Below are 22,871 nucleotides of genomic sequence, written 5' to 3'. Positions count from 1 at the left end.
TCCTCCTCCTCTCCTCCTCCTCCCTCCTCCTCCTCCTCCTCTCCTCCTCTCCTCCTCCTCCTCCTCTCCTCTCCTCCTCCTCCTCCTCCTCCTCCTCCTCCTCCTCCTCCTCCGCCCCAGGGCTGTGGGAGAGGCAGTCTCAGGAGTCAGCCCCAGCCCCACCCAGGGCCCTGGGCAGTTGTGCCACCTTATCCTCCAGCTCCCTGGCCCGCATCTGGAGGAAGGTGCCTATCCAGGTGACAGCAGCCTTGTCGTGCGGCAGGTCCATGGCCCCGACGTTCTCACAGAGTTTCTGGATGAGTGAGACCACCTCGTCACAGTTAAACTCCATGCAGACCACCTAGGATCAGAGCACAACCGAGTTCCAGCCCGCTCCCCTGGCTCCTCCTACTCCACCCAGGAGGCATGGCCATGGCCCTCTTGGGGCTCGCTGCCCAGCTTCTCACTGTGCTGACGAGGTGCTCAGACAGCAACTCAGCACCTCCCACATCAAAGCGCTCCCACAACCAACCTCTCCCAGTCCTCGCTGCCTGCCTCCCGCCCTCCCTGAACCCCACACAGGATGCTCCCGCACAAATCTCCTGTCCCCACTCCACTGCCCTGCAGCCTGCCTGGCCTGCGCCCTGAGCCCTGTGCTCATCCTGCCTCCCCAAAAGCCCCCTTTGCACCAGGAAGCAGCTCCGCCCTCAGGCAAAGGGGAGCTCACGACCGAAGGCCTGTTTGCAGGGAAGGTGCCTATCCAGGTGACAGCAGCCTCGTCTGGGCACTTCCTTTCATTAGTGTGACATTAGCACACAGGACTGCTCCGGACCATTCCTGTGGCCCTCTCCATGCTCAGCGCAGCACATTGTAAGTGCCAGGAGGACTTGGCCAGGAAATGTTAGGCACCATCTCTGTGCTCAGCGCCCCAGTGAGGAGCCCTACACAGGTCATTGAGTACGGATATATCCCTTGGACAAAAGGCTGGGGAGGTAGCAACCCCTAGAGGAGAACATGGGAGACACAGACAGCCCAGGAAAGCCCACCCCAAGAGATGGCCAGAGGCTGGGGACCAGCCGGTGATCACCTTGGCAATCCTGGAGGAGGCACAGAAGACCTTGTCGGCGTCTGCGTCCTGGATGTCCTCCTTGCATTTCTCTAGCTCCTTCTCCTTGGCAGCATCCCATAAGGAGCAGGTCTGGCTTGCTGTTGGGAATACAATTTCAGACCTGGTGGGCAAGGACGGGGTCTGGCCGAGGCCACTCTGCGGCAAATTCCTGCCCTGGATGCAGAGGCCTGAGCCACCCTCCAGCATCGGCACATCCCATCCCTCTTGCACCTGCTCTCGCTGTTCTTCCAGGGGTGGCCTCTGCCCACACCTCCTCTAGCACAGCTCAGCCCCCCTGCGTCCCCCGGTGCTCAGCTCCAGCCAGTCCCACTGTATCCTGGGTATCCGTAGCTGACCTGGCCCAGCACTGCCTTTAGTGCATCAACCCCTGGGTCTCTCCTTCTGGAACCTTCTGTGGCCTCTTGGTGCACCCTGGCCCCCTCCACTCTCCTCTGGCAGCCCTGTTTGTCTCCCACCCACCCCACAGACAGTCACACTGCCCCAGGGCAGGCCTGCAGCCGACCCTCCCCCTGCAGCCTGCCTGTTTGCCCGCAGAGGCCGGCCCTCATGGCCGGCTCTCCCCATACCGTGAAGATCTAGCAGGCTGGACAGGATATTAGTTGAGGCCACGCGTGTTCTTTGGTGGGTATCACAGGTGCATGGGGCAATGAGTCCAACCAGTGTGCCAAACTGCCCCAGCTTCAGGGGAATCTGAGGGACAGGGGACAGCAGGGCTCACACCTCTGTCCTCACACATACCTGGGGCTGCCCAGAGGCAGCACGATGACGGCTAGAGAGGGTGAACCCTGTGCTGGGCACCCTGCTCTGGGTACAGGAAGGCTACCCCATCCACCTCCTCCCAGGCTTCAGTCTCCCAGCGCCACGGTATGGCGCTGCAGGAGGTCAGCCAGGATCAGGGTCCGGCCTCGGGACACGCCCTGAGTCAGCTCTGCCCTGCTCACTGCTCTGAACTGGGGCCCAGTTTCTATATCCAGGCCCCTGTCTCATTCCTGTAAAATGGGCCTCCCTACTCACTAGCTGAGTGGCCTGGGCAGGAGACATGGCCTCTCAGTTCCTCACGTTCCCTGTCTGTAAAGTGGAGCAAACAATGGCGCCTCCTCTTTCGGGGACATTATGAGAACAGATCACGGAATCCAGGTCACGTGTCCTGACAGTACCTGGCCTGACATGGCCTTAATGTTGGCCATAGCTCCTGCCGCACTTGGCCAAGCTGCTCCCACCTCCATCCAGGTGCCCCAGGGTCTCACCCACACAACCCCCAGGCCTGAGGTTGTGCTGCACCTCAGCCCTGGGACACCATCCTCCCACCCTCAGCCATCCCCAGGGTGTGGTGCTTGTCAAGCCATTTGTGACTGTCGCAATGCACTCCCTCGTTCTAAGTGGACTTCTTTTTCCACTCATGTTTCAAACGTGAGTGTCCTCTTTGGTTTTTAAAGAGGGCCTCACCATGGCTAAGCCTCAGGCTCACTAACCTGGTCCAGGCCAAGCTGCTGGCCTGTCCTCTCCCCACTGCCCCGCCCAGAGCCCGGGGCTTGCTCATGGCAGCCTCTTCCCAGGGGCTCTTCAAGGGCAGAATTTGACTTCAGAAGCTCCCAGAGAGAGAGGAGTTCTATGAGGTCAGAGTGGCAGGCTGAGCTGGGCTGGGGACCCTGGACTCACGCAGACGCCGACACTTTGCACGTAGATCTGCATGAGATGGAGGTGGAGGTTGGTGGCCTTCTCCCGTTCCCATTCTTTCTCTGACAAGATCCACTTCTCCAGGAGCTATGTGTAGAGCCCAGAACACAGAAGTGGGCTTTAAAATCCTGGGCAGCCCTACCCTGGCCAGCTTTGGCCCTCCTGAAACCTCCCACTCTGAGTTTGACTTTCAGTGCTTCTGCATGGCTCCAGGCACGTCTGGATTCTTTACAGGCTTACTATGGAGGAAAACGAGGCTGAGGGCAGAGGGGGGTCCCCAGCATCTTCACAGGGATGGTATCGGGCTGCTGTGTTGAGCCTGGCTCCAAACATCTGCCTTAAACGAGGGGCCGGGAGCACAGCCCACCACACTCCAGATGGGCCTGGGGCCATCCAAACACCACAGTTCCTGTCAGAGCCGGGGACATTGCTATTGTGGCTTGCATCTTGCGTGCTTCCCAAAGGCCCTGTGCCAAGGGCGCAGCCTCCAGCCTGGAACACCCCTGGGAAATGGCAGAAGTGATAGACCCAACCTGATCTTTTATTAAAATTGGGAGCCATCTTGCCACAAAGCCATGAAAAGATAATTTCGGCTTTACTATAAATTACTGCAAATTCTGAACCTGCTTGGAATGCCTGCCCGTGCCTTGAACTCACCCATGCCTGACTCTCTGACCAGATAGCAGCCCTCTCTGAAACTTCAGTGACACCTCATAAATATTGGCCTTCCCTGGCCAGACAACGACCCTCTCTGAGGCTCTAATGGTCCTCATAAATTCTCATGTTGGGGCCAGCAAAAAAATGTAAACTACCATTAGTGTGATGCTTGTCAGAGTTCTGTTATCTGTAACCCCCCTTTTGTGTAACTTTCTGGGCTATAAAGCTGGGCTGTAGGAAAGCTGGGGTGCTGTCTTGTTCCCGCCGTTTTGGGAGGGAGAGGCAGCCCGGCCGGTCGAAATAATAAGCTTGCTTTAATTTGATTTTAATTGGAGTCAGTGGTCTTTTCTTGCGTCCTGGTCTAACAGAACCTTCGGAGGTGAGGCCTAGTGGAAAGAAGCTAGGTCACTGGGGGTGTCCTTGGGGGTGTCCTCGGACGGCGGTTGGGACCCTGGATCCTTCCTCCCTTCCTCTTTGCTTTCCTGTGGCCACGAGGTGAGCAGACCCCTCAGCCAGGCACTCCTGCCGTGATGTTCCGCCCTGCCCCAGGCTCAAGGAAAGGGAGCCGGCCCACCACGGGCTGAATGCTGAGGAACCAGGAGCCAAAAGCACACTTCCTCCGCCTAAGCTGATTTGCCCAGGCGGTTTGTCACAGCCATGGAAAGCTGACTAACAATTACTATGGAACAAGAGGGCCACGAATCACCACAAAGGGTCAGTTCATCTCGAAGTCACAGCAGTCCTCGATGTTTCCACACCCAGTAGCACTGCTAAAGGATACACGGAGCAGAAATGCGTAGCACTGGAAAGAGAAACCCACAAGTCCACAGTGACAGTCAGAGGTCAGCACCTCTCTCTCAGTAACCGAGAGAACCAGAAGGCAGAACGTCATAAAAGACAGGAAACAATGCTACCAGTCAGCTTGGCCTGATTGGCTTTAACTGAGAAACTGATGTTGAGAAACCAGCCTCTACCTCAGAGCAAAGCCTGTCCAAGGAAGGGGGCGTGACCCTTGTCCTTGGAAAAACCCACAGAGCACTCCTAGGCACATTCCCACCCTGCTGAGTTGTTTATCTACAAATAACAAGAGAGATCTGCTGCGCCTGGTGTCCCTGACTCAGTCAGGCTAGGTGGGGAGCCATAGCAACCCCCTAGCAACCACCAATCAGCATGAGTCAGGGAAAATACCTGGGATGCCAGATGACCCTCCCAGTAGTTTATGGTGGTTGATAACGTGTTGGGAAACCATGTAGTTCAGCATGTACACCCCTCTTGGCTTAAACCCATCAATTCAAATGAATCCCCCTCTTGTAGTAACCAATCACCCCTACCCAACTTGTTCCCGCCAGTGAATGTGCTAATCATGTTTTAGAGTTGTTATTTGATTTTCCCGCGGTGTGTGATGATTTGCTAAGAGATGCTAGGATGTATGTGGGGTCCCTGCCTTCTCCAAAGAATGTATAAAACTGCTGCAAACCCTGGGCTCGGGGCCTCTCAGCGTCACCAGTTGCTGTGTGTGCGGAGGACGGTGCTAGCTCGCAATAAACACCTCTTTGCTGCTTACATCGATCTTGGTCTCTGATGGTCTTTTGGGGGTCCCGAATTCAAGCATAACATTAATTCATGAGGAAAGGACAGTCCTTCCAACAAATGATGCTGTAACAACTGGCTACCCACATGCCAAGACACTAAAATTCAATACACTTTGACCTGTGCCTCACATCATACAAAATAATTCAAAGTGTATCCTATTAACTCAAAATCTATCAGAGATTAATGTAAAATATATCAGAAATGTAATTATAAAACCTGAAAATATAAAACTTCTAGAAGAAAACACAGGAGAGAATCACTGTGATCTGAGGTTAGGGAAAGATTTCTTAGACTTGACACCCAAAACATGATCCATAAAAGAACAGAAATCAAACTTCATCTAAATTTAAAAAGTCTCTTCATCACAAGACACTGGGGAATTTAGGAAAAGAAAAGCCACAGATTAGAAGAAAATATTTTTAAATCCTGTAACTGGCATACTATACCCAGAATATATCAGACCTCTAAAGGATCAGTAACAAGAAAGCCCAATTTAAAAACAAAAGAACCATCCAGTGCCTTTCAAAAACGCCAAGCTTAAAAAGACAAGGACAAAGGGAGGAACTGTTCCAGATTAAAGGAGAAGAAAGAGACACACGACTAAAAGCGTGCAAGGGACTGGTCTTGGGAGTGGCTATCAAGGACCCTATCTGGGGCAATTAGTGAAATTTCAATATGGATCATTGTTTTTAACAGAGCAATGTAGCAACAATCAGTGCCCTGATTCTGATCATGGTCCTGTGGTGATAGATCATTCTTGATCTTGAGGTGAGTAGTTATGAGTAGTTACCTTCCCATGCTTCAAAACATGTGTGTGTGTGTGTGATGAGGAAGAGCCAGAGGGGAGAATGTGGAGAAACGTTAAGAATTACGGATTGGGGGAAATGTGACTTTATACTCTTGCAGTTTTTCAGCAGACGTGAAATGTAATCAAAACAAAACCACAGAAGCCAGAATTAGAAAGGCAGTCAGTGTAGATAGTAAATCGAGTCAGGTCGGATCTAAGAGGCGAATTTTGAGTGAGTCTGGGAAGTTGGGGACTGTCCCCTGAGGGATCTTATCAAGAACCTACCCCTCCTCCAACCTGTTGCCAAGGTGACCTGTCCCAGGAACTGCCCCTCCCTACAGGGAGCTATAAGGTTGTTGATGTGTCCTTGTCTACTCCATCCTGCCCTTCCCCCTTCAGTCCACCTCTTTCCCACCTTCTGGCCTATGAGCATTCCTGGGCCTAGTCACACATGCAGGAAGGAGAAAGATTAGGGGGGAAAGCAGGAGAACAAAGGATCCTAGGACACATAAAAAGTGCAGAACACGTACGTCACCCTGGGGACCCCAGGATACCAGCTATGGCCCCCTCCTCCCTCCTGGGGGAAGCCTATGACACAGGCTTTTTAAATAAACCCTGCTTTATCTGCTTGCCTCGGGTGCTTCTCTGATGTTCAGACTTCAACATGTGGGGAAGCAGGACTCGTCACCAATAACCCACCGATAACCAGCGGTGTCACCACTACAATGTATTGATGCACCACCCTGCTTCCCACAGTCTGGCCCTCGAGCCTCCTCCCTGGAAGAGTGACCACCTCTTGCTCCCCACCCTTGGCCAAGCCACTCACGTGCACCATCTCCTGCAGTCCCCGGGGGTCCAGCTGCCTCTGCATGAGGCTCTCCATCAGCTGCTCCAGAGACCTCAGCGTGTTGGCATACAGAGTCTAAGGCCAAGAGACAGAAGGGCAGCCATGAGGGCTACACACAGTCAGCCACTGGGCTCTGCAGGAATCCATGCCAGAGTGCAGAGGGGAGAGGGCCTGATGGCCAGCCCTGAACAGCTGCCCACAGTGAGCTATTCACTCTCATCTTCCCATGTGAAGTGCAAGACCATCTTGTAAGAGGAACCCATCTCACAAAACTAGAGCCCAATTCCCCCAACTCCTTATCCTAGGACCAGCCTTTGAAGCAGAGGTGGCCACTTCCAGTGTTCTGCATCCATTCTCTTCTAGTGTTGCTGGTCCCTCCAGTGAGGGACCACATGTCCCAGGACCCTGCGTCTAGCTGGAGTCATGTGACTGCCTTCTGGACCATGGAAGGACAGAATGGGTCACAAATTTTCCATGCTTTCTCTTTCCCCATGTCCAGGTGGGAAATCAATACCCACCAGGACCCTAGGAGCTATGCTTTGGAGATGGTGGGGGCCCCTGTCAGCCTGGATTCGTGACAACTGCATGAAGCAGAGCCACATTCTACCTCACTGACAACTGGGCTTTGCTTGGATGAGAAACTTTTATCTGGTTGCACCACTGAGGTTTGGGGGTTTATCTGTTACAGCAGCTAGTATTACCTGGTATTTACTAGTGTAAGGGTAAAAGAAATTGAAGTTAAAGCGTAAAAGTTAAAGGGTAAAAGACCGGGTGTTGTAAAGTTTCTAAGCTGCAAGGTCTGAGTTAAAATGTAAAGGATTAGGTGTTGTTAGGTTTCTATGCTACCTGCAAAACCTGAAATTTCTGTAGCTGTTAAGACAATGCTTGGAACTGCCCAGTAAATATTTCCCCCGACTACTTGGTTGTTTAATAACTGAAGGGCTCTGTGTGGTCGCACGTAGGCATTGCAGGGCCTGGACCAATCAGTTTAAATGTAACCCCCTCCTTAGGAATGACCTATCACTCCAGCCTGACCTGTTCCCGCCAATGAATGAACTGATTAGTTCAGGAGTTGTTGTTCAATTTTCCCGCGCCTCATGATGATTTGTTCTGATGTATACAAAGCCCTCCGCCCTCCCCAAAAAGTGTACTTAAGCAGTGCTCAGCCCCTGCTCGGGGCTCTGGGCTGCTTTCCCTTCTTGAGTGGGCACAGAGCCCCAGCATGCTGGTTCAATAAATCCCCTTCTGCCAATTGCATGAGTGGTCACTTGGTGGTCTCTTTCTCCGACGCTTCGCCTGACCCTTACACTAGTAGAGCCCTCTACACCTTGCTGCCTCTAACCACGTGGCCCAGGAAGGTGGACTCTGCCCATGTCAAAGTAAACACCCAGGTTCTGACCCAGAAAAAGAGGTGGCCAAGAGGGTACCTACCTTAATAGACTCGTTGTCCTCTCCAGGGGGTTGGAGAGAAATGACAGAATGTAAACTGATATCCATCAGCTCGTTACTTTCTTCTATGGAGTAGAAAGGCCGCAGTTTGCTGTGGAAAGAGGCATTGACAAGAGGAGAGTCACTGAGGAGTGGAGCCTGTGCTGCCCACAACCCAGCCAGAGGCACATCCCATCCCTGCCCAGGGGCCCTGTCTGCTGCCCACCAGCCTCCAGTGCTGTATCTCTGAACGAAGCAGAGATCCAGGGGTCCCAGGTCACTTCTCCCACTTCCAGTGCCTGCTTTGAACTTGAGAATCTCCTTCCTCCCCAATCTCAGTCAGAGAAAATCTGGTGCCAACCCCGGATTTTCAAGGTGTAATACTTGGTGTTTGTTAGCCACAGAAACTCTGGCCGCTGCAGGCCTAGTAGTGAACCAAAGCCTCTGGGGTGCACCGGCTTCCTGTGTCTTCACTAACACTGCAGGGGGAGAGCCAGCTGACCAGGGGACCAGGGCTCAGACACCATCTATCCCCTCACCAATGCTTCTCAAGATGGTTGCCATTAGCATTACCTGGAGAACTCCCAAGGACCCCCACAGGCCACTTCCAGGCTCAGGGATTCTTACAGAAGGGCCTGGGGTGGGACCAGGGCATGGCACTATTGAGAGTTCCCCAGTGGTTCTGTTGTGCCCCGGGGCTGACAGACCCTATCCCACCTTAACTTCCAGCTCGTCTTGCCTGAAGGCGCCTGGCTTCCCTCAGCCCCTCTGCCCCAGCCCAGAGCAGAAGTCAAGGGCTGACTCGGGCTCCACACCCTCTGGTGGCCCCTACTGTACAGAGGCCAATTGCATTTTCGCCCAGCCCTCCTTTTCAGTCTCTTGCTTGTTTCTTTTGGTTCCCCTACAAACATTTCCCTCTCGGTCAGCTCTGACCTACGTGCCTGAAGTCCCTGAGAGGCCAAGACCCGGTCCTGCCCAGTACCCAGCGTGTAACTGGACGTGTGCTCTGCTGGGGTCAGTGTAATGTCTTACAATCCGCCTGTGGCTGCCTCCTAGAGCCACCCGTGGCTTCTCGGAGGGCCCCGTAACAATCAGTCCTCTGCAAGTCAAGTACCCTGAAAATGTCCCCACCACCTCAAACATTAACCACAAATCCATGATGCCCCCCTTGCCTCCCCTCCCACAGGTGGACCTCTGGGGAGGGCACACCTTTGCTATGGTATTGCCTGTAGAAACAGATCCATAAATAGTGCTGGGTTTGTCAGCTGAGTCCACCCCCATATCCCTCGATGCTCCTTGGCATTGCTCAAAACCCCTCATCCACCCCAAAACCGTCTGCCCTCCTGCCATTCCAGGAGAAGCATCCAACTTGAAATGTTGCTGGGAATCAGGGAAGGAGCCGACCCCGTCTTCTAGATGCCCTTTGCCCCAGGGAGCAGCTGCCCCAGACCCCAACACAGAGGCACGCAGGGAGGAGGAGGTGCAAACGCTGAGGGGGCACCAAGGGGTGCCTTGGGCTTTGTCCCCAAGCCCAGGGGCCACTCGGGGCTCAGACAAAGGCCCAGCTCACCTCAGGTGCGAGAGGGCGTCCATTGCCATTGTCCGCACGGGAGAGGCCAGGTGGTCAGTGGGTTCCACCTTGAGGATCGCCTGTGCAGCACAAGGAAGGTGGTGACCTTCCTACCACCCAGGAGGTCCGTGGCTGATGGGGACAGTGGCTGCACTCCACAGCATCGGCTCAGGGAAGACCTGGCCCTTTGTAAAGTTCCCTATCATCCCAGACCTCTGTCCTGGTTTTTGTTTGTTCACTTGGCCTTTGGCATCTCGGGAGGCAGGAAAGAGTACAAGGAGCAAGGCCTACACCCGATAGGCCGTGTGTCCTGGCCACATACTTCCCTGCCTGAGCCCACATCCCTTTATTCATCCAGAACTCCACACCTGTTCCACAGGCTGGGCCAGGCTGGTGTGAAACGACACACGTGTGCTCATCTCCCGAGGTCTCCTGCTCCACCCGTACCTCACTCCCCCAGGACATCCAGCACAGCTTGGGCGCTTTCCAGGGGCCCAAGGCCTTGGCAGGATGGTGGGGGTGGGAAGGTCTGGAGACAAAGGGCATGGGGTGTCCACAGGCCCCATCAGCCTTTGGACAGTTGACACTTCCTGTGCAAATGTCACTCTAAGCCCTGCCTCTAGAAGATCACCATCCCCTAAGTCCCTCCCAAGGAGGAACGCTAAGGCTACAGCGGACCTCTGATGACCATCCCTGGACACCACAGGGCCCCAGTCAACTGAGGTCCCTCCCGGGTTCTCAAACTCTCCTGGCTATGGAACCCTTCATCAGTACAAAGCCGGTTCTCCGAACTCCTCCGCTGGACAGCTCAAGGGGGGAGGAGGCAGGGAGGGCTCTGAAGCCCCTTTGCCCTCCCACACATGCCCTGAGGACCTCCCCCGGGAGAAACCAGTCACGAGAGTTAGAGCCCCCACCTCCCAGGACTGAGCAGCCCCACCCTGCTCACCATCACCAGGCGAGTCAGCGTTGGCTTCTGAGCAAAGTGGAAGTCCTCTTGGTCCTTGATGCTTCTGATGGCCCTGGTCACCTGCACCACACCCTTCATGAAGGCCATTTTGAGGCTGATGTCCTATGTCCAGAAGAAGGATGGGAAGGGGATCCTGTCTGTGAGGGAGCTCCTAAGGAACCCGAGCCTGGGGACTCACTCCTGGACCCCTCTGCTCTGAAGAAGGTTCAATGTCGGGGATGCTCTGAGCAGGGGTCGGCTCAGTCTGTCCTTGAAGCACGTTGACTTGGCATCTGCCCCATTGTGGGGGATGCTGCACTGGACACAGCACCCAGACCCCAGAGAGGATGCCACTCCCCAAGCCTCCACATCTGTGCCTGAGGGCAGCAACGCAGCTCAGTGGCCTGCTTCAGAGACCCTCTGTGTCACCAAGCAGGTAGAACGAATTACTGACATACAATAACTGGATAATTACTCTATGATTCCACTTACGTGAGGAACCTGGAGTAGCAGAACTATAGAGCTGGAAGGTGGGACAGTGATTGCCAGGGTTGGGGGAGGAAAAGTGGGGAGCCAGGGTTTAATGGCGACGGGGTTTCCATTTTGCAAAATGAAGAGTTCTGGAGAAGGGTGACGCTACACCGTGATGTGATGTACTTACTGTCATTGAGCTGTTCCCTAAACATGATTACAATGGTCATTTGAATGTTGTGTGCATTTTACCATTTTTCAAAAAATAAAAATGAAGTAACTTTTGCTTTACCCTGTTTTCTCCTCCCTATTTCAGGAAAGCACCCAGTTCCTTTGCATCTTGAAGACAAGCCCACTTCCTGTCTTTTAGGCAAGGCCTGGGCCAAGTGTCAGGTGGACCAGAGATGAGGGCAGAGGGAGCAGGAGAATCTGGGAAAAGGTAGGGTTCACCCCACACAGCTCTTGAGGGATGTCCCCTTCCTTCCCTATGTGACCCTGAAGAACTGGGAAGAATACCAGTCTGGGGAATGAGCTCCCCAAAGGCTGAGCACCAGGGAGGACTCCTGCCTGTCTCCTGGGCAGGGACTGCTCAGGAGGTGATGCAGGGCATGCAGCAGCGAGGCTCAAGGGAGGCACCCGGCCCCGTGTGGGTTACCTGGCAGCTGCTGGAGTAGTGGTGAATGATCTTAGCGGTGATGGGGGTGTCCACGTGGGAGAGGAGCATCTGGGGGTGGCAGTAAGAGGACACACAGCCATACATCACCATGAGGGCACTCTTCACCGTCTCCCGCCTCCAGGGGTGGTCTTTCTGTGGGGCAGTGAGGAAGGGCAAGGCCCACTGGGGACGCAGGCTTTCCCAGCTCGCCCCTCTGGGGGGAGCAGCTGCAGAGTCACCAAGTGCCCCCACGACTGTGTCAGGGTGCCTGGCCCTGGTTCACACACGCACCAACATACTCATTTCCATCTGGGCTGAGCACCTACCATACACACCAGGAATGACAAGAAGCACTGAGCAAGACAGACCCAGGGCCCTGCCTCCCCCCCAGGAGGCTTCAGTCCAGTGACAGACACCAGGACCACCCATTGGCTAAGGGAGGTTGAGGGGACACCCCTACCCAGAGGCTGCCTTTGTACTGCTTCACGCCTTCCCTGTAGGCACCTGCTCAAGGCCAATGCTCCTGAGCTGAGGACCCGTGGCCAGGCCTTCCTGGTGCTCACACCCTCTGAGCGGGAGGAGCCGTGGGAGGCCAGACTTCCCTTGCACAGGATGCCCGGGGCCCCACGCACTGCTAGCCTTGGGTAGGTCTGGGTCTCAGTCCTGCTGAGGGAGGAGCTGGAGCAGAAGCCAGGGACAGGCTCAATTCTCTCCATCCACACAACCAGACTCCAGGCAGGGGTGTGAGGTCAATGCCAAAGCCCAGGGCACTGACAGCAGATTGTTTCCTATGGTGGCTCAGCCAGCCTGCAGCATCGTCTTCTGAGGCTCCAGAGAAGGGACCTGGCTTCCCCTGTCCAAGTTTGTGCATGTGGACAAACTTCCATGTCCTCTTCTCTAAACAGTGGGACTTGATAAGGTAAATGCTATTGAATTCATAGGTGAGAAAAACACACAAGAAGTGGAACCGGGATTTAAAACCAAGCGGTCACATTCTGAGGCTCCTGTTCCAACACACGGCCCCTCCAGCATACACGGTCCACTTAGCACGTGGGTAGCGCCAACCCAGCATCTTTGGTAGGAGCCTTGACCTTGATGAAGGTGTGAAGGAGTGCACAAGTGGCCTCTGGTTGGTGGTGTCCCCATCAACCTCCCTCCCTCACAGCTGATGGGTGGTCCTGCACACAGGAGGCTTCCACCTGGACTGAGGGACCCAGTGTTCAGGGACGACTGTTTGACGATATCAGGCTCCTGCAAAGGCCCTCCCTGTGCTCCTCACATGTTCTCAGTCGTCGAAGCAATGGGAGACACAGGGGAACGCGGCACACCAGCTGTGCTGTGCTCAGAGGCCCGGAGGCCAGAGTGGAGCGGGGGGCCTCACCCGCCAGGCACTGATCTGCCAGGACTGCTCCGACTCCTGGATCCTGTCCTCGAAGTCTTGGAGCACGTTGAGCACGGTCCTCGCCTGGCCCCGGGCACACAGGCCAAAGCATAGAACCACGCCCTGTGGGGAGACCCCGCCAGGCAGGGTGAGGGCCTGGGGCAGGGGGAGAGCAAGGGTGCGAGCACACGTGCACACACATGCATGTGCACATGAATGAACACACGTCCCCCGGGATCCACAGGGGCCTGGGGGGTTTGAGGGGCTGTGGACACCCTCACCTCCTGGTCAAAGTCGTTGCTGTAGTCGGTCTTGTACAGCAGCTCCAGCAGCAGCAGCTCCACCTTGTCAGCCTCCAGCCCCATGGCCAAGGTGAAGCCCAAGGCCCGGTACAGAAAGCCCTGGAGAGTGGGAGGGAGGGAGGGAGGGAGGGAGGGAGCTCAGACCGCCCGTTCCCCCTCCAGGTGGCGCTGTTGCGGAGGGCTTCCTACACATCCCTCCAGATTTTTATCATTATTATTGATTATTATCATCTTATACTGTACATATATCTATGTGAGTCCTATATTCTTTAAAATAAATATTCAGTTTTTTTCTGGAGGTCTGGTTGTATACAGGCAGGCGTGGTGTACATCTCAGCAGCCTAAGCCAAATCCTCTCCCTAGTAAGTGGGGCCCACCCGTCTCTCCACCCACTCCCTGACCCAGGGACGCTCAGTGAGTCTGGAGCATCCTCATGTCGACCTGCTTCTCTGATTACTAGTCACGTTGGCCGTCTTTCCATGTTCTCCTCCTGAGACATACTACCCCTTTTAATTTCTGGCTGTATTCTTTCCCCAATTTTTCTAGTGGTTTCTTTATTGTCGTTATCTGTAAGAATTTTACTTTTATACTTGGAAGCATAAGAAGAATCACGTAATCCTCGCAGTAACTTGATAAGGTAAATGCTGTTGGATTCAGAGGTGAGAAAAACACACCGGAAGTGGAACCGGGCTTTAAAACCAAGAGGTCCCATTCTGAGGCTCCTGTTCCAACACTGGCTTATTGAGAGCCCCAACCCGGGTCAGGGTTTTCAAGATGGTGGAATACAGGAGGTCGCTTTCCTGACCGCTCAGCGGAGTGAAACCAGGAAAGCATTTGGGCAGCTTCCGGGTGGGTGAGCAACAGCAACAACAGGAAACGGGGGAGATTCGTCTGGAATTTAAGCCGGACATTCAAAGCAGATCGGGGACTCGGGAGGTTGGCTATAATAAAATGAGGAAGAAACCCCAGGCCACAGCCACTGCACAGTCGGAGGCACCAGCCTGAGCAGTCCCTCTGCGAGCCAAGTGGCTTGGGAATTTTTAGAGAATTTTTAGGCCGCCCAAAGCATGTCTGGGTATGGTGAATTTAGAGATCAAAGGCACCACCCGACTAAACCCGCAGGCACGGTGCACAACATCCTTGTGCAGGAAAGAAGCCCCTGTCTCTCCCAGCAGTGTGCGGAGACTGAGGAAGAAACCGTGTTGCAGCTGCGGCATCAGGGAAGCTGTTTTCTGGCAAACCCGAGTTTGGCCTGAAATGCAGACCTGGAAAACCCACACTGCACGACACAGTGTGCCTAAGTGACCAGGAGGAAATCAAACCTGGAGAGAGGTTTACACAGGGGAGTACTGGACGTGAAAACCCACTCGGCTCTATCCCTCCACCTCCAACCTGGCTGCTTGCAGGATCGGCTGGAAGAGATGCACTTGGCCCGCAACTCAAAAGGGAAGGGCAGGAGAGATTGAGTTTGGAGACTGAATCACGCCCAGGAAACATGGGGTCCAGAGGTGACCCAGTGGACTAAGGATGGGCTCCTCCACCACAGAAATGGAACGCAGGGGAGGTCCTGGGGTGCAGACTTCCAGTGTGGACTGGCAATGGCTGGGCCCTGGAGGGGAGCTGATTTGAAATCTCCAGACCAACTGGTATTCAGCAAAGCACCTAGAGCCACCTGAGCCTAAACCCTGCCTCCAGGAATTCTGCCTATGGGATTACCTCTCCCACTCCAGCAACCCAGAGGGTGGAGCAGCACCCTGCAGAAGACCCCACCTAACACTGCTGAGAAGCTGGGAGTCTTGTGAACTCCAACAGGAAGAATTCTTTAACTCTCCATCAAGATTTTTTTCTTTTCTGTATTTAATTGTGACCTTAATGGTTCATGGACATTTATACATTCCATTCACATGGAGCTCATAAACAAGCAGGGGTGTCTATCCTCATATCAGGTAAAATGGACTTCAAGCCAAAGTTAATCAGAAGGGACAAAGGAGGACATTATACTGCTTAAGGGGATTATACATAAATAAGACATAACAAGCATAAATATTTATGCCCCAAACAATGGAGTGTGTGTGTGTATGTATATATGAAACAAACCTTTCTCAATTTTAAGAATTAGATAGACCACAACACAAAAATAGTTGAGTAACCTTAACATCTCTCTCACCACTGGATATATCCTCCAAACAAAAACTAAATAAAGAAGCTATAGAACTAAATCATTCAATTAATAATTTAGACTAAACAGACATATATAAAATATTTCATCCATCAATGATTGAAAACACTTCCTTCATAGCAGCACACGATTCTTCTCTAAAATAGTGTGGGGAGCCACTCTGAATTATTTGCTCTTTCCGTCCTGGAGCAGAGAGGCTCTGACTGTCACTACATCTCGAAGTGACCTGGACATCGCCCTGGTCCAGGAAGTCTGAGGGCGTGTCTTCAGATGTAGGCGGGTCACCCATGGATTGAGCTACACTCACCTGTTCCTTTGTAATATTACCCGTTTGCTCTGTTTGGGATAGAATGTTCCATGGAAACGCCCTTTGTGTGTTCCCTTCTCTTGCTCTGCCTTTGGGTGTGGCCTTCCTAGATGTCAGTCAATCTGCTGACAGCAGACATCATGAAGCTAGATTCAGCCCCCTGACACCTGACCCCTTGCCTTATTTGAATGGTTTCTCCTCAATAAAATGGTTCAGCACATGCTCACTCTCTCTCTTTCTGTGGACCCTTAAGGTCAGAGAAGCTGTCACAGGACCCCAAAGAAAAAAGTATCTCTGTCTCTTATGTGATTATTTCGTGCAACCCAGTTCACCTGGAGTGACCCTGAGTGTTTTTGTCATGAGGAACATGACAAAATAGACCATATCTTAGGCCACAATGCAACTCTCAGCAAATACAAAAAAACAAACAAACAATAAAAAGAAACAGAGATAACAGCTTGCATCCTATCAGATCATAATGGAATGAAATTAGAAATCACTAATAAAAAATAGAAACTATTCCAACACCTGGAAACTAAATTGCATGTTATTGAATGGATAGCAGAAGAAATCAAGCATGAAATTTAAAAATATAGAGGTAAATGAGAACAGCAATAAAACATATTAAAATCTCTGGGATACTATGAAGGCAGTGCTAAGAGGAAAGCTCATTGTATTGAGATGATTCATTAAAAGAATAGAAAGTCAACAAATAAATAACCTAACATTATATCTTAAAGCCCTAGAAAAATAAGAACAAATTAATAAGAGCAGTAGAAGACAGGAAATAATTAAAACCAGAGCTGAAATCAATGAAATTGAAACAAACAAAAAAAAAACAATCAAAAAAATTGACAAAACAAAAATTGGTTCTTTGAAAAAATAAAATATAGTTGATAAACCCTTAGCCAAGCTAATGAAGAGAAAGAGAAAAAATTCAAATCATTAAAATTCACAATAAAAAAGGAAATATCACAACAGACATAACTAAAATACAGACAATAATCTGAAACTATTTTGAAAATTTATATTCTAATAAAACCAAAAATCTTGAAGACATTGACAAATTTCTAGAAACATATGCCCTACCCAAATTGAATCAGGAGGACATAGAAAATTTAAATAGATCAATTTCAAGCAATGAAATTTCAAGCAATGATGCCATCAAAAGCCTACAAGGAAAGAAAAGCCCAGGATCAGGTGAATCTCAGCTGAGTTCTACCAGACCTTCAAGGGAAAACTAACACCAATCCTCCTCAAATTATTCCATGAAATAGAAAAGGAGGGAACCCTTTCGAACTCATTCTATGAGACTAGTATCACCTGATACCAAAACCAGACAAAGATAAATCAAAGAAAGAAAATTTCAGACCAGTATCCTTGATGAACATAGATGCAAAAATTCTTAATAAAATACTGGCAAATCACATACAAAAAAAAAAAAAAACATACTTAAAAGTTGGTGCACCATGATCAAGTGGGGTTCATCCCAGGGATGCAAGATTGGTTCAATATATGGAAATTAATAAAGTTAATTCATCACGTCAATAGACTTAAGGACAAGAATTACATGGTTATCTCAATAGATGCAGAAAAAGCATTTGACGAAATGTAGCATCCATTCATGTTCAAAACACTAGAAAAACTAGAGATGATAGGAACATACTTCAACATGTAAAAGCTATCTATGCTAAACCCAAAGCCAACATCTTTCTAAGTGGAGAAAAACTGAAAGCATTCCCTCCAAAAACTGGAACAAGACAGGGCTGCCCTCTTTCACCACTTCTATTCAACATAGTCCTGGAAACTCTATTAAAGAGATATGATTTGGAAAAGAAGAACTCTTCCTTTTTGCTGACATGATTTATATTTAGAAGACCCAAAAACTGCACTAGAAAAAACTTATAGAAATGAATTAAGCAAAGTAGGAGGATATAAAATTAACACTCATAAATCAAATACATTCCTAAACATCAGTGGTGAATCAACTGAAAGAGAAATTAGGAAAATAATTCCATTCACAATAACCTCAAAAAAATATACTTGAGAATCAATCTAACAAAAGAAGTGAAAGTCATCTACAATGAAAACTACAGAACACTAAAGAAAGAAAGTAAAGAAGACCTTAAAAGATGGAAAGATTGCCAGTCTTCTTGGATAGGAAGAATTAATATTGTCAAAATGACCGTACAGATTTAATGCAATTAAATTAAATTAAAGCTTTATACAAATTTAATGCAATTCCCATTAATGTTCTGATGATGTTCTTCATAGAAATAGAAAAAGCAGTCATGAAATTCATTTGGAAAAACAAGAGGCCTAGAATAGCCAAAGCAATCCTCAGCAAGAAATGTAAAGCAGGAGGCATCACAACACCAGATCTTACACTATACTACAGAGCAATAGTTACAGAAAGAGCATGTTACTGGCACCAAAACAGACATGAAGACCAATGGCACAGAATAGAAGGCACAGAGACAAACCCACATAAATGCATAAGTGCAGACAAAGGCACCATAAACATACATTGGAGAAAAGATAGCCTCTTCAACAAATGCTGCTAGAAAAACTGGAAATCCATATGTAACAAAATGAAATTAGACCCTTATCTCTCATCCTGCACAAAAATCAACTCAGAGTGAATCAAGGACCTAGGCTCTAGACCAGAGACCTGTGCGTACTGGAAGAAAAGTAGTCCCAAACCTCCATCATGTCAGTTTAGGACCAAATTCCTCAACAAGACTCCTAAAGCACAAAAGTAAGATCAATAATCAAAAATGGGATGGTATCAAACTAAAAAGCTTCTTCACAGCAAAGGAAACAATCAATAATGCGAAGAGAGACTCTACATAATGGGAGAAAATATTTGGCACCTGCATCTCAGATAGAGCACTAATCTCCAGGATATATAAAGAACTCAAAAAACTTAACACCAGAAAACCAAATAACCCGATTAATAAATGGCCAAAGGAACTGAACAGACATTTCACAGAAGAAGAAATACAATCGACCGACAAACATATGAAAAAAATTGTTCAACATGACTAGCAATTAGATAAATGCAAATTAAAACTACTCTGAGATTTCATCTCATTCTAATCAGAATGGCAATTATCAAGAATACAAATAACAATAAATGCTGGTGAAGATGTGGGGGAAAAGGCACACTCATCCATTGCTGGTGAGACTGCAATTTGGTGCAACCACTATGGAAAGCAGTATGAAGATTCCTCAGAAAACATGGAATAGAACCACTATTTAACCCAGTTATTGCACTCCTTGGTCTATACCCAAAGGACTTAAAATCAGCATACTGTAGTGATGCAGCTACAACAATGTTTATAGCAGGTCAATTTGCAATAGCTAAGCTATGGAACCAACCCAGGTGCTCTTCAACAGATGAATGGATAAAGAAAATGTGGCCCATACACACAATGAAATATTACTCAGCCATAAAGAAAAACAAAATTATGTCATTGGCCAGTAAAAGAATGGAACTGGAGACTACCATGCTAAGTCAAAGAAGCCAATGCACAAAGATCCAAAGGCCAAATGTTCCTTCTGATATGCAGACGCTGATTCATAATAGGTGGAGGGGGGAGTGGAGGTTCACCTGATTGAATATTTCCAAGGTCACCTGAGTGAAGAAATGAAAGAAAATCCTGAGAAACGTGAAAGCACGTTGAGGAAGGGTTTCTTCTCCCCGAACACAGCAAAGACATCAGTGCACAAGAGAGCCAGGGGACAGCACGGCTTTCTTAGAAAAGCATTTAGAGTTGCAGATGACATCCCAACTTTAATGATTGACTTGTTTTTAATGTGGTGCTGAGGATTGAACCCAGCGCCTCGCCCGGGCTAGGCGAGCGCTATCCACTGAGCCCAGCCCGGCCCCAACCTCAGCTTTAATGTGGAATCGCCTGCACAGGCGTCACATTGCCACCAACGCCCCCTGAAGGACTCTGACTGGGAGTAAGTGACACCATTGCTCAGGGGAAACCAAGGTGGACCCCTTTGCACACTGAGGCTCCTGCTCGAGCACAGGAGCTACAGGAGCCGTGTCGCTGGCTCAGGTCTTCCTCACTTCCTGTCTCACCACTGTTCGCCACCCTGGTTCCACCTATGTCACAAGTTCCCTATTTTTTTTTTTTTTTTGTACACAGAATTGAATCCAGAGGTGCTTAACCACTGAGCCACATCCCAGCGCTTTTCATATTTTATTTAGATAGGGCCTTGCTAAGTTGCTTAGGGCCTCACTAAGTTGCTGAGGCTGGCCTTGAACTCATGATCCTCCTGCCTCAGCCTCCCAAGCCACTGGGATTACAGGCGTGTGCCACCATGCCTGGCTCATATGCCCCTGATTTTATTTGTTTATGTGTCTCATCATGTTGGGACTTTGAATGGAGTCTTTTTTCACTTTATTTTGCTGTTATATTTGCATATTGGAAAGATGATTTTTTTTTTTTGGTTTTTGCACATTAATTTTGGGAAAGGACTGGCTGTACACATCTGTCACCATCTACTCCCTGCTTCCTGGGAATGTCAGCAGGAGAGGGAGGACAGGGAGGGTCTCCATGGGGTTCCTTATTATGTGGTATCTAGTTGGGTTTTCAAGTTATCTGAGCCACTGAAATTCTTCTTAAAAATCTGTTTATTCACATATTTACTTGCTTGGACTAGCAGAGTTACTGTGGCACGTTGAACTTCATGCACTTGCTTATTCAATGCCACCTACAACTTTTTTTCAAATGGGCTTTAAATCATCCTACTTAACCATATGCATACAAAGCTACAGTGTTCAGCTAGTGGAAGAAATCTGTAAGGCACACTTTGCTGTTATTTTACACACTCAATTAGGAAGAGAACATATTTAACAAATAGAATTTGTGTTGGTAACTTAAAAACATTTTCTAAAACATCTAAATTGAGATACAGTTCATATGCCATAAAACTCATCCATCCAAGGCATACAAATTCAAGGGTATATTCAGAGTTGTGCAACTATCATCACATATTTACTTAAATTTAGAACATTTTGTCACCCCAAAAGGAACTCCATACCCATTTGTAGTCATTCCAAAGTCCTCCTGCCCCTGAAAACCACAAATCTATTTTTTTAACCTCGAAATGTGTCTATTCTGAACATTTTATATAAATAGAATCATTGAACACATGGTCCTTTGTGTTCCCTTGCATCTGGCTTCTTTGTTTTCATGATTCACTTTAGAGGTGGTATGTATTAGTACTTCCTATCTTTTCACGGCTGAATACTATTCCATTGCATAGATGTACCATTTTCGTTTATCTGTTCATCCACTAAGGGACATTTAGGTTGTTGTCACCTTGGGGATATTGATACAATGAACAATTAATGTATAAGTTTTATGTGGACATAGGTTTTCATTTCTTCTAGCTGTGAATGATTAGGAGTAGAATTGCTACATCATATAGTAACTATGTATTTACCATTTTAACAAAATGCCAAACTATGCTCCAAAGCTGTTGCACCAATTTATATCCCCCCCAGGAACAAACAAAGCAACATATGAAGGTTCCATCTCTCCACCCTTGATAACAACGCATTATCATCTCTCTTTTGTCCCAGTGGGTATTAATTGACATTTTTTTGTGGTTAGGATTTCTATTTCCTAATGGTAGTAGTGACTTTGAACATTTTTCGTGTGATTACTGGCCATATATACATCATCTTTGAAGAAAAGTCTATTTACATTCCTTTTTCATTTTTAGTTGACCTGTCTTTGTATTAATAAGTTGCTGTGTGTGTGTGTGTATGCACAAGTGTGTGTGTGTGCACACATTGTACAAATGTTTGATTTGCAAATATGTTCTTCCATTCTGTGGGTCATCCTTTCAATGGTACTATTTTCAGTGCAAGAGATTTTAATTTTTATGATGCTCATTCTATTTTTTTCTTTCTCTTATCACCTATTCTTTTCTGATGTCCTATCTCAGAAGGTCTTTCCTAGACCAAAGTCATGAAGTCTTATGCCTAAGTTTTCTTCTAAGAATTTTACACTTTCAGCTCTTATTTTTGCCAACTACCCATTCTAATGTGTGTGTATGGTGTGAGGAAGGGGTCCAATTCCATTCTTTTTACACGTGGACATCCAGTTGTTCTAGCACCATTTGTTGAAAAGATTATTCTTTGCCTGTTGAATTGTCTTGGCACCCTTATTGAAAAATCTATTCACCATAAATGTGAGAGTTTATTTCTAGACTCTCAGTGCTATTTCCTGTCTATCCTTATGTGAGGACCACCCTGTCTTACTTACTGCAGCTGGGTCGGAAGATTGGAATCAGGAGGTAAGTTTTGTTGGCTACTCTGGGCCCCTTGCATTTTCATATGAATCTGAGGATTAGATCGTCAGTGTACGAGGGGGCGGGAAGCTAACTGGGATTATGGAGGAGTTGAATCTGTACATAAATTTGGGGAGAATCACCATCTTTATAATCCTATGTCTGTGAACACAGGTGCTTGCCACTTATTGAGACCTTCCCTGATTTCTTTCAACAATTGTTTAGTTTTGTACAAAAAAAGGATTTTCAAATCATTTTTCATGTGATTACCAACCAGAATCTGGAACATAAACAAATCAAAGACCCAGATGGAACAGAACAAAAAACTAAGACTCCCTGGACTATTCCAACCGCCCCTTCTCCCAGGAACTGCAAACAGCCAGGGTCCTGCTGGTCTCCCGCACGTGGGGACCCTCTGCACTCCCCATTCCCTATCCAAATGCTCTGTGCTGTGGGGACAAACCTTTTCCAAAGAGGGGCTATCAAAGCTCCCGATCTGGTTGTTCAGCTCCTTGCTCAGGCGCAGGCTCCAGCTGGTCCCCCGCGTTGTCTTGAGGGAAAGTCTCAGAAACTGGGGAGAAAGAAGATGCATGGACACCAGCCCTGCTCCCTGCTGGGCCCTGGGAATGCTGTATGATCTTGAGTAAT

General features: G+C 49.0%; 1 protein-coding gene across 1 annotated transcript in view; it reads right to left on the bottom strand.

Moving 5' to 3' along the window:
• Positions 1 to 22,871, bottom strand: part of Mroh2a (maestro heat like repeat family member 2A) — a 58,670-nt gene that overhangs the window by 13,056 nt on the left and 22,743 nt on the right. Inside the window, exons 20-31 of the mRNA XM_048807994.1 lie at positions 22,687 to 22,794; positions 13,402 to 13,521; positions 13,121 to 13,243; positions 11,740 to 11,892; positions 10,614 to 10,736; positions 9,668 to 9,747; positions 8,101 to 8,209; positions 6,649 to 6,744; positions 2,768 to 2,872; positions 1,675 to 1,798; positions 1,067 to 1,185; positions 188 to 340 (exon numbers count right to left, since the gene is read on the bottom strand). Of these exons, the coding sequence (XP_048663951.1) occupies positions 188 to 340; positions 1,067 to 1,185; positions 1,675 to 1,798; positions 2,768 to 2,872; positions 6,649 to 6,744; positions 8,101 to 8,209; positions 9,668 to 9,747; positions 10,614 to 10,736; positions 11,740 to 11,892; positions 13,121 to 13,243; positions 13,402 to 13,521; positions 22,687 to 22,794 (1,413 nt within the window). The remainder of the gene's footprint in view (positions 1 to 187; positions 341 to 1,066; positions 1,186 to 1,674; positions 1,799 to 2,767; positions 2,873 to 6,648; positions 6,745 to 8,100; positions 8,210 to 9,667; positions 9,748 to 10,613; positions 10,737 to 11,739; positions 11,893 to 13,120; positions 13,244 to 13,401; positions 13,522 to 22,686; positions 22,795 to 22,871) is intronic.

Source organism: Marmota marmota, unplaced genomic scaffold (assembly GCF_001458135.2).
Source record: "Marmota marmota marmota unplaced genomic scaffold, marMar, whole genome shotgun sequence".
In the NCBI taxonomy this organism is placed as follows: Eukaryota; Metazoa; Chordata; class Mammalia; order Rodentia; family Sciuridae; genus Marmota; species Marmota marmota.
This window is presented reverse-complemented; position numbering and strand designations above follow the sequence as displayed.